This window comes from Cupressus sempervirens, chromosome 8 (assembly GCF_028749045.1).
Source record: "Cupressus sempervirens isolate cs-2001-9-10 chromosome 8, ASM2874904v1, whole genome shotgun sequence".
NCBI lineage: Eukaryota > Viridiplantae > Streptophyta > Pinopsida > Cupressales > Cupressaceae > Cupressus > Cupressus sempervirens.
The window spans coordinates 629,269,302-629,282,065 of NC_143125.1; the positions used below are offsets into that span (position 1 = coordinate 629,269,302).

Consider the following 12,764-nt stretch of genomic DNA (forward strand, 5'->3'; position numbering starts at 1 on the left):
TCTTGTTTTCTTGGTGCACCCACATAACATCATATTTGATTCAATGCTTTTAAAATGCAACATAGATGTGACTTGTTTTTAATAAACTCATTTCATTTAATGATTAATTATCATAGTCAACACTAGATGCTTTGAAATCACAAATCTATGTACAATACTATTAAAATACATAATATTTATAATTTCAATGCACTCAACTATTTAACTTTTTCAATATTTATTTCTAATAATAATCATCATTATGCAATTTAAAATCATAATATAGATTACTATGATATTAAAATATATGACCCCTCAACATCCCATTACACTTAGAATTTAAAATGACAATATATAATTAGTATAATCTTAAAATATATAACCCTTTAATGTCCTATTACACTTCCACCTAATTAATTGGGCTCAAGGATTAGGTACTCGCCTTGCCTCCAACAATTCTTCATGTGCACTCCGTGGTCATAACTGAATGTGAACTATTTGAAGACCAGACGTCGCACCTCGAAATTACCTACAAAGTCATTGTGGTGGCATGTGCGCACATATGTGACATAGATGTCACTCCATGGGACAAAAGTTAAATATAATATTTATGCTAAACAAACTAATCTCAATATCTTCCTTTCTCGCTTTTATTCTACATGTAACTCCAAATTTCAATCGATTCAATGGGCATTTGGTCGAGATCAAATCCTTCCAAGCGTAAGACCCTAACATTATAAATGACGAGTATTGAATTAGAATACTCTCTTTCTTTACTTTTTATCTATAGGTAAATTCGAATTCCAATTGATTCAATGATCCCTTGGTTGATATTAAGTATTGTTGAGTGTAAGGTCCCTACATCATAAAGGACGAGACATTGAATTGGGTCACCCTCAATTTATGATGTTTATCGATAAGTAATTCCAAAATTCAATTGATTCAGCAAGCCTTTAGTCGAAATAAAGATTTGTCAAGTGCAAGGCCTCGACATGATAGAGGACAAACTCAAGATTGACTCCAATATCATAAAATACAAAATCTGAATGTGCCCTAAATGAATTTGATAGAGGAGAGATCCCAATCCCTATCCAATACCCAAAAGATTCCTCCATAAAAACAATTCCAACTGAAAATTTCTTTAAGGTTAGCAGGCCGGCCTGTGCAGCTAATGATTCATGATTTCATCATATATCAATGACCAAGCTTTTGATTGAGAATGGGGCCATGGGTTTGGTAAACATTGTTTGTTAAAGAGTGTTTGTCTGATGCTCACTTCTGACATCGAGATGACCGAGAGTGGCAGCAGAGAAGGGAACATCAAAATCCGAGCTGGCCGTCGCCGGCCGCTTTGACATTCGAAGCCCTCGCCCTCAAAAGCCCCACAAGCCGAACGAACATAAGCCCATCCATCGCCCTTTATTAGGTCCACAGTTCGAACCCCAGGGCACCGCAATTCCGCCCCCGCGTCCTCCGCCAGGAGACAAAAACACACAGATTTTGGAGGTGAAATCGAGGATTTCAGAAACAATTAACAGCAACAGCAAACCTAAAGCTCGTATAAAGAGTTCAAAAAACAATCTTCGCGATGAGCGGAGGAGGAGCTCCTTGTGGCGCCTGCAAATTCTTGAGAAGAAAATGCGTCAAAGGTTGTGTGTTTGCGCCCTATTTCGGCTCAGAACAGGGTGCTACGCATTTCGCGGCTGTTCACAAAATCTTTGGCGCCAGTAATGTCTCAAAGCTTCTTCTGCACATTCCTACGCCCGAACGCTGCGAGGCAGTGATCACAATTTCATACGAAGCTCAGGCGCGAATTAAAGATCCCGTCTATGGCTGCGTTTCGCACATTGTCGCTCTGCAGCAACAGGTACTCAGGGTTTGCAGTGTGCAAATATGCGATATTTGTTTTGATATTAGTGCAAATATACGATATTTGCTCTGATATTTGTGCAAATATATGACATTTGGCCTGATCTTAGTGCAAATATATGATATTTGTGCTGATATTAGTGCAAACATACAATATTTGTGCAAATATATGGCATTTGTTCGGATCTTAGTGCAAATATATGATATTTGTGCTGATATTAATGCAAAAATACGATATTTGTGCAAATATGTGATGTTTCATCTGTTTTCCCCAAATTTTACTCCAGGCTTTGAGTACTAACCCCTCTGTACGGGTTCTTTGCAGGTTGCGAGTTTGCAGGCTGAGCTGGCATCGGTTCAGGCACAGCTGGCGAGCCGCGTGGCTGCTGAGTCGGCGGCTCCGCCTTCTGTATCGTCTCCTCCATTGCCACGTCATCATCAGTTTTCCGGGTCGCCCTCGCCATGTCAGCCGACTTTTCAGGCGAGTAATGGTACGGTCCAGCGTGTGAAGGAGGAGAGCCCCGTTTGTTTTAGTAATTGGATGGACTACGAAGTTTTTCAAGATCCGCAGCTTCATCGGAGCTCATGCTCGCAGGAGTACATGGGCAACGATGGGGGAGAGCTGCAGGCCGTGGCTCATGCTCTTCTTCGTCGAAATTGAATGAGCTAATGAGTTTTAATGACGTCTATGAGATTATCAGTACATGAGATCAAGAACAATATTGTCAACAATTTTCAAGTTCTTTTCATTGTCTATAGTAGATCTTGAAGTCTAAGCCGATTTCTAGGTGCTTTCAAATTTAGGCAATGCAAGTTTAGTGATGGATAGAATGTCAAATGGAGAATTATATGAAGAGAGCATTTAAACTTGCATTCTTTGAATTTAAAGAGAAGGAAAATTATAATCACATGATGTGGGGTGTAACTTATAGTTTACTAGCAGTTTTATGTGAATGGGAATGATAGTAGTTGCAGTTGGTCTTTTAGATCGCTCGGTCTTGTGGATGTCGTTAAAACCCTTTCACCTTCACCTTCTAGTATACGTGAGGTGTAACTTATATTGAGTATTAGTTTTAGGTGAATGGGAATGATACTAGAGCTCTTGGTCTTTTAGACCATTTGGTCTTGTGAACATTGTTTAAATTCCTTCACCTTCACCTTCTAGTAGAAAGTTTTGGTGAATGACAATGATAGTAGTATCATTTCGTCTTTTAGATCATTTGGTCTTGTGGACCCAGTTCAAACTCTTTTACCTCCACTTTCTAGAATTTTGAACCCATTTCATAAATATATGTACGTTTTAATGATACTTGTTAAAATGCACACTCATCCTCCAAATATATATGGGATGGTTATTATTTATTTAATAGAAAATCCAAAGACATTTAGTGTGAAGTATTTAAGAGTTGAGGAGATCTATTTTATAATTACCAAGTTCTTGGTTACACTCATTTAATGGTTTAATGCATGGTTAACGTAAAAGTATGGAAGTGCTTGATTGGAAAAGGATGTCTTGTCATTGCTTTTTTATTGTCTTATTTTATGAAACTATGTTTTGGTGGTAATTCAAAGAGACTTTTGTGTCCATTAGTCTTTAGTTTTTTTATAATTGATTTTATACAAAATTCAACACATCTACTATGGAGTATTAAAAGTTGATGGGATTTCTTCTATAATTATAAAAGTTCTAATTTATTTAATGGTTTAATGTATGTTCAATTGAGAGAAAAAGGGATTTCTTTTATAATTATAAAAGATTTGATTACAATTTATTTAATGGTTTATTGTATGGCTAAGGTAAGAGTATGGGAGCGTTCAATTGAGAAAAAATGTCTTGTCATAACTTTTTCATTGTCTTATTATATGAAGTCATATTGCATTGATAATTGAAAGATACGTTTGTGTCTACTAGTAGAGAAGTAGAAAAGTTCAAAGAGTCCACCATGAATCAATTCCTAAATGCTTTATTGCATGATAAGACAAGAATCATGCCTTTTGGATTTTGGCTTTATTCTTAAGGAAACAACATTGACTCCAAGTTGAAAGAGAGTAATTCATTAACTTGATACCATAATTGTAAAGTTAGCATTATGAAATATTTGAAATCCTTAAAAAGTGTTTTCCTTAATTTGAAAGTGAAATTATAATAGAGTAATTTGTACACTCATATCATTTCTAAATTAGTTTAGCACCCATCTTGAGGTATGCATTAATATAATTATATTGACAAATGCCACACTTATGCAATGTTGGAACCATTCCCAAATTCACATCATCTCTACATTTACACTCATTTGCATACACTTGGCCCTATTCTATCCATATTAATTCATATTCTTCCACATTTGAATTTATTATGCCCATAATTTTTCTCATTTTCAGACATCCATTGTACATATTAATATTAACATTCCCTTCTCTGGGCTAATTTTGTTGTGCACAACTAATATTTCACCATGTAAGATTGATTGCTTAAACTCAAACTTCTTTAGATCATACCCATTTCATTCCTACCATGAGTTGTCTTGGTACAAGTCAAATGCGATTTATCAGTATGTATCAATATTCAATATGCATTATTTTACAACCAACCATCAAATCAATTATCACTAAAATACCGTTAAACATTTTAAGGAGAACACTTAAGATTTTTTCTTTTTGAGCACTAAAAGGAACCACTTTCTTATTCTCATTTTGCATGACTCAAGAGTTGTGTCTTTGATCATTTTCATGAGTATAAAACTAGTAAAACCATGTAATTCCTAACCAAGGTCATTTGGTACATCAGTGACATGGAAATACATTTTTTAATCAACATAACACTGACACATTAGGATATGACACTATAGTTGTAGACATTGTCCCTTTCCTAGTCACTCCTAATTTTAGCCTATTCTTAACCAATTAAGTAGATAAAATTTATTCTATATTTATTATTTTACCTCTATCGTTTCCTTCTATTCATTTTTTTTCTTTTTTCTTTTTGAAAAAAGAGGAGTAATTTCAATTTGTCAAAACAAAGAAAATAATACAAAGCAAGGGCCCAAGGCAAGAACACAAAAAATAAACCACTTAGAAGAAGGACCAAACTTACAGAGGGTACATCTACACAACTTAGTCCTCCATAATTAATCTATCTAAGAACTCCTCATTCTCTTCCCTCAAGGTTCCCTAATCATCCACATCTCATCCACCTAGGGTCTTTGAAGGCCATTTTCTAACCAATCAACCACCCTATCCTAGTGTTGTGGAACACGGGCGAAGGGTAAAAGCATTAATGAGTGTCATGATTTACGACACAAGGATTGGCTTGACCAGGTGTAACTCGATCAGGTCCACGTCTACTCCATTTGGAATTGATGTGCCAAGAGATACTTGATCGAGTACCCCTTGGCACTATAAATGTTGACTCGTCCTTTAGCCCCTCACTTGTGCACTAAGGGGTAAAAGGAGTAAGAGGGAGAGGGAACATAGTGTTGATTTATGGAAGTATAAACATGATAACAAGATACTGAAGGGTGGGGGGGGGGGGGGGGAGAGGGGGTGTGAATCAAAATCTTAAGCACTTTTACCTTTCAACAATTCATTCACACATTCACTAGTTATCTTGTGCATGTAAATCTGATCTATCACATGCATGAAAATAAACACATAACACAATATTTGTTACCCAAAAATCCTCCAAGGTGAAGGTAAAATTAGGTGGGGATGACACCCACAAATCTTCACTACTGTAGTAATAAAGTTAACCTATTACGGTTACAATGTTTGATCATAATATATGATATACATCCCTATGAGGGGTCTAACCTATTAAAAACATTTGAGACTCTTGGGTATCACCTTGTTAGAGTATTTAACACTTACAATAAAGTAAGGACTATGTTAGGAGATTTACAAAGATCTCTTAAGACCACTTTGTTAAGATATTTACCTAGATTCAAGTCGATTAGAATGTATTCAGTACCTAACTCTCAAAATGCTCTGTAAGCTAATGTCGAGTCTTCTCCTTGCTAACTAATATTGTTGTCTGATCTGATAATACTTTTCTTCCCCTTCATTTCTCTGAATAGGTCACTTTCTTTGTTAAGAGATAACATAGCACTTCCACTGACTTCTAATCTGATCTCGATCTTTTACTTCACCATTTGCATATTTCTCCTAGTTTGCCTATATTCTCCTCTCTTCTCATCTCTTCTCTTTCTTCCTCATATAATCTATGTTATGATTTGTTGGAAATATAAGAGGAGTAACTGAGAGGGGAGGGGTGAATCAACTACCACAAAAACAATTCTAAATCCCTTAGATATCCATACAAACTTCTTACTATGTCAAATCCTTGTATTTCTTGGTTAGAACTAGATATGCACTGTAACTCGATTAGGAAAGAAGTCTTAAGATATTAACGTGAAATAAAATTTAGTAAATTAGTTGCAGAAACATAAAACATTAAGAAAATAAAATGAACACATGAGACACCAAGATTTAACGTGGAAACCCAATTTGGGATAACCACCAATAAAACTAGTTACAACGTTTCACTCTTCTAAGGTGAGCCCTGTTACGAGCCAACTTTATTAAAGGTTACAAAACATATGGTTAAGTGTGACCCTGTTAGAGGATTTGAATCACCCCATTAAGAGTGGCCTTGTTAGATGTCTTCAAAAAATTCAATCTAGAAATGCCTCCTTGTTAGAGGATTTACAAAATGAATCTTAAGACAATTCTGTTAAGAGATTTCTTCACTGCTATGATTCTTAGAGTAATAATGATTGACCTTATTGATGAAGAAACTAACTTTGTAGATTTAGATCACGTTTTTGGTTTATCCTCTGGATCCTCCCTGATTAGAATATTCTTTGCATCTCCTTGGATGTTCTATCTTCAATGGGATATCCTTCTTAATTCACATTTTTTTCATTCTTCCTATTTCACATTTCAATCCACAGCTTGACTTTTCATATATGTGATACCCAATGCCAAGTCGGACTAAATGCCGTTTCAAACAAATAATTAACATCCACTAGGTTGGCTTGTATTAACCATCTAATTATGAAAAGTATTATGTTGTCAGTTGGCTAATACTAGAAATGAATCACTTAGTTAATACTAAATTTCTTAGGTATCTGACTTGACTTGATTTACATTGAATTCTTTCATTGATCAACCTAACTTGGTTTACTCTAATTCTCTTTGATGACCAACTGAACTTGGTTCCTTCTAAATTCTTCTTGACTGATACTGGAGTCTTCTTCAGTGCTCGACTAAGTTTAGTTAATACTAGTTGTACTCAGTTAGAGTGTGGCATTTGTGTAACATCAATGACAATAGATAAATGAATAATTGATTTCAAAAATCTCCTTGGTATTGATGACAACACAACATGTCATCATGCAAAGAAAGCTTTGGAGAAAATATCCTTAGTTTGATTCTAATTGTTCATCCATGAAAACTCCCTCTGAGATTCTCCCTCTTTTATCGTATCTTCAGACCTTGCCTAATCAAAATCTCCCTTGTGCTTTTATAAAAATCTCCTCCTTTGATTCTTTGGCACAATGCCATCTATCTCTCCCTCTTTTGAATCCAATGCCAAAGACTTTATATAATGAATTTACAATGTACCTGATGTACTGATTCACGTGCAATGTGCTATGAAATTCTTGCATCAACTTGATAATTTGGCAATGAAGCTCTTGTTGGTGCATCACTAATCTATACTCTTAGTGAGCATCAAATAGGGGAATGACCCTTAGCTTACCTCTTAGATACAAAAATGCATCCTTAGGTAATGGCTTGGTGAATATGTTAGCAGCCTGCTCCTTTGTGTTCACATATTCCAATCTAACCTCTTTATCTTGAACTAGTTCTCTTATAGAATGATACCTGATTGCAATGTATTTTGTCTTAGTGTGAATCACTAGATTCTTGGATATGTTGATTTCACTTGTGTTATCACAATAGATAAATACTAGATACTTGATTTCTTCCTTCATTTCTGACAACAATTTCTTGAACCAAATTATGTTGGAACAATTAACTCCTGCAACAACATATTTTGCCTCTGTTGCAAACTGAGAGATGTAATTATGCTTTGTACTTGCCCATGATACTAACCTATTTCCAGGAAATAGTGATCCTCCATTAGTACTTTTTCTATCATCAATGCTTCTAGCCTAATCATCATTAGTAAAGGATTTCAACTCAAAGATTCCTCCTTTCTTGTACCATAGACCATAGTCTTGAGTGTCTTTTAGATAACTCATAATTCTTTTGACTGCCATTATATGATTTTTTCTAGGATTAGCAAAAAACCTTGCAACTATACCAACTACTAATGCAATATCATGCCTTGTGTGCACCACATACTAAAGTTTCCCAATCATGGATTTGTAGGTAGTACAATTTACCTCCTTTGAATAATCATTTCTAGATAGTTTGTGTCCAGTAGACATAGGTGTTCCAACTAGTTTGGAATCTTCCATTCCAAAAGTCTTCAGTATTTCCTCGATGTACTTTGACTGAGTAATGCAGATGTCATCCTTCATTTGATGAACTTGTAAATCAACAAATGATTTTATCTCTCCAAACATTGACATTTCAAATTCTTTCCTCATTTCCTTTTCAACTCTAGCCAGATACCACTTGGAATTTTGAAAACTTATAGATTTTTCTTTTAGGAACATCACTATCATCATCCTAGAATAATCATAAAAAATAAAAATGAAATATATGTTTGCACCAAGTAGCACTCAGAACCTATTGGTCGATGAAGATTTGTATGGACTAGCTCCAAGACTTCTTCAGTATTGTAATTCTTACTTTTGAAACTACTTTTGCCCATTTTTCTAATCTGACTTTGTTTGCATTTGGCCATTTGAGGTTTTTTAAGATTTGGAATACTTCTTAATCTTTTTTTCTTGCTTATGGTAACTAGATTATCAAATTTTACATGACACATTCTTTTATACTATAGCCAACTTTCTTCTACTTGTGCCAAAAACATGAACTTTTAGTGAGATCTAGATAGAATAGATTACCTTTAGTCTGATTTCTAGTCCCAACTAGGTTTCCTTTACCTCCCAAGAACTTGGCTTTCCCACTCATGAAATCCACCTTGTATCCAATGTTGTTTAGCTGTACCACACTTGGAAGATTATGTTTTAGTCCTTCAACCCAATAAGCATTTCACAGTTAATTCCATTAGTTAATACAATGCATCCTTTTCTTTTCATATAACATGGTTCATTATTTCCAAATCTAAAACTTCCACCATCATAATGCTCCAAGTGTTCGAACTTAGTATTGTCACTAATCATGTGATGACAACACCCACTATCTATTATCCATGTGTCATTCTTGCTAACATGAAAGATAAATGTTGTCTTTTCATTATCCTCATCATCTACTTTCATACTTAACAACAATATATATCATTTCATCTTCATCATCACTACCAGAATCTTTAGCAATATAACAAGATTTCTTACTTTTATCTTTGTAGTCTTTGTAGCTCTTGAAATCTTACTTGCCTTTGAACTTGCTGAATTTTCTATCATCTTTGTTTTCTTTGTTTGGACACCTTGCAACAATGTGGCCAACTTCTTCACAAGAGAAACAAATCAATGGTATTTTACCTTTATATTTACCTTTGCCTTTTGGTAACCTTCTTGCAAGCATGACTTCAATAACTTCAAGGTCATCATCTTATTCATTATAAATCTATTTTCCTTTCGAGTTTCCTCTCTTTCTACCAAGAGTTAGTTTGGCTTTCAATGCCGGCATTATACATTGCTAGTGCTAGGAAGATAGTTATGAAACTTATCTACCTCAAAATATATTAATCTTCCCACTAGTACATCCAAAGTTATATCATTTTTGGGATCACATCTCATCTCTTGAATAACTGAAACTCTAATTGCATAAATAGGAAGAAGATTTCTTCATACCTTGTTGACTACTATTGTATCATCTATTTTTCCTCTTGCAACTCTAATTGCACTTACACTTGCTTTGATTCTTTCACTATATTTGTAATGTTTTCATCTTCTTTCATCTTCATCTATTTAAACTAGTCTCTTAGAATTTCTACTTTGGATCTTTTCACATTAACATCTCCTCCAAAAATATTTCATAGTTTGTTCCACATATCGTAGGTAGTAGGGAAATTTTTGACTTCATCAAATTTATAGTTGAGAGAACAAGAAATACCAATCATCGTTGTATTGTGATTCTTCATGTTTACCATATGATCCACAATTAAAGGTTTTGGTGGTGACAGCTACTAATTATCTAAGAAGTTTAGACATGTATCTCCAATGGTTCCCAGATATAGCTTCATCAATTCTTGCCATGCTAAAAAGTTGTCTCTGTTAAGCTTATGGATCTCTCTTCTGTAAGACATCTTGATCTTTAGCTTAGGTCTTTGAAACCTTTCCTACAAGCACCAAAAACTCTGATACCAATTTTTGGAGATATAAGAGGAGTAACTGAGAGGGGAGGGGTGAATCAATTACCACAAAAACAATTCCAAATCCCTTAGATGTCAATACAAATTTCTCACTATGCCAAATCCTTGCACTACTCAGTTAGAAATAGATATGCACTATAACTCTGTTGACAAAGAAGTCTTAAGGTATTAATGTGAAATAACCATTAGTAAATTAGTTGTAGAAACATAAAATTTTAAGAAAATAACATGAACACATGAGACACCAAGATTTCATGTGGAAACCCAATTTGGGAAAACCACCAATAAAACTAGTTACAACTTTTCACTCTTCTAAAGTGAGTCTTGTTAGGAGACAACCCTAGTAAAGGTTACAAAACACACAACTAAGTGTGACTCTATTAGAGGATTTGAATCACCCTGTTAGGAGTGGCCTTGTTAGAGATCTTCAAACACTTCAATCTAGAAATGCCATCTTGTTAGAGGATTTACAAAATGACTATTAAGCCAACTCTGTTAAGAGATTACTTATCTACTATAATTTTTAGATAGTAACAATGATTGACTTGATTGATGAAGCAACTAACTTTGCAAATTTAGATCACTGTTCTAGTTTATCCTTTGGATCCCACCTGATTAGAATATTCTTTGCATCTTCTTGGATGTTCTATCTTCAATCATATATCCTTCTTAATTCACATCTTTTTCATTCTTCCTATTTCACATTTCAATCCACAACTTGAACTTTCATATTATGAAACCCAATTTCAAGTCATCTTGAATGCCCTTTCAAACAAATAATTAACACCCACTAGGATGACTTGTATTAACCATTTAATTACCAAAAGTATTCTGCTGTTAGTCGACTAATACTAAAAATGAATCACTTGGTTAATGCTGAATTTCTTTGGTAACTAACTTGACTTGGTTTACATTGAATTCCTTCATTGAACAACCTAACTTGGTTTACACTTATTCTCTTCGATGACCAATTGAACTTGGCTCCTTTTCAGTTCTGCTTAACTAATATTGGAGTCTTTTTTAGTGCTCGATTAAGCTCTGTTAATACTAGCTGTGATCGATTAGAGTGTGACATTTGTATAATATCAATGACCATATACAATTGAATAATTTATTTCAACTAAGGTCTTCTCTATTTAAAAAGTTCTATAAATATTTTTCTAGATACTTCCATAATTAACCTCTTCATCTGAATCTTTGATCACAAAACTTAGGGATATGTGATCCACATCATTAATGCACAAATTTCTCTATAACAACCTCTACATATATTAAATGTTCCTTCCATCTTCGCTTGAAAATGATTTACCTCAAAATCCATATCATTTCTAACTTTCATATATACTTTGCATTGCTCAACCTTTGCTATTTTTTGATACTCGTCATTGTAGTTGCTTAGCCTATATTGTTCTTAGCATGTACTTGGTAACTCGACATTGTATGCTTTGAAACTACTTAGTAGTTGTTGAGCTCAACTTGTATATAAAAAACTCTATGACCACATACTTACTCAGCTCCTATAGAGCTCGGTACATACATATTTATGTACATGACTTGGCCTATATAGAGTAGCTCGGTCACAGTGATGATCATCTGACTTTGCCTTGTAAATGAAAAAGTGTTTAATACTAATAGATAACAATAGTTAGAGATACCAACACATAGGGTCATTTAACCAAGTATGAGGTAGGCCTTTTAAAATAAATAATATTTTTAATTTTAATTTTATTAATATAATAGTTGAAAAATAGTGTTTAAATTTGTACTTAATTAAATCTTTAATTTTTTATATTAGGTAGGAAATAAAATATTATTTTTTATTTTGAAATTAATTAATAGTGTTAATTTTTTATTAAGTTAGGTACGAAAAATACACATTTTTACTAGTTTAAGTTATTAAAATATTAGGAAACTTGAAATTTTAAACATAAACTTATAGAATAACATTTGTAAACTTATACACACCTCTATATTAAATTTTTTTTAAATCTAATTAAACTACATGCCTAAAAACATTATAATTTGAGTTAAACCATTAAAAACTCAAACACAAAAAACATTATACCTTCAATGAGATTGTGAAAAACTTAAACACTAGAAAATATTCAACCTCACACTCTCTCTCCTCACTTTCTCTCTCCTTACTTGAGCTTGATCTCCTTGTGCTCTCTCAAGAAAGTTTTCTCTCTCCTCACTCTCTCTCCACTCACTTTTCTCTCTTCAAGTCATGTTCATCTGTCTCCTCACTTTCTCTCCTCAAGTTTTCTCTCTCCTCATTCTCTTCTTTCTCTCTCCTCAAGTTTTATTTCCTTTCCATCTCTCTCCTTTCTTTCCTTACTTTCTCTTTCCTCACTATCTCTCTCCACTCTCTCTCTCTCTCTCTCTCCTCACTTTCTCTCTCCTTACTCTTTCTCCTTGCTATTTCTCTCACACTCTTTTCTTACTCTCT

At 34.1% G+C, this 12,764-nt stretch overlaps 1 protein-coding gene across 1 annotated transcript; it reads left to right on the forward strand.

Annotated features, from left to right (window-relative positions):
- Positions 1 to 1,265: 1,265 nt before the first annotated feature.
- On the forward strand, positions 1,266 to 3,243 carry LOC149544012 (uncharacterized). The gene is made up of 2 exons (XM_089796366.1): positions 1,266 to 1,846; positions 2,174 to 3,243. The coding sequence occupies exons 1-2, from the start codon at positions 1,568 to 1,570 to the stop codon at positions 2,507 to 2,509; spliced, it is 615 nt and encodes a 204-aa protein (XP_089652492.1). The 5' UTR covers positions 1,266 to 1,567; the 3' UTR covers positions 2,510 to 3,243.
- The last annotated feature ends 9,521 nt before the right edge of the window (positions 3,244 to 12,764 follow it).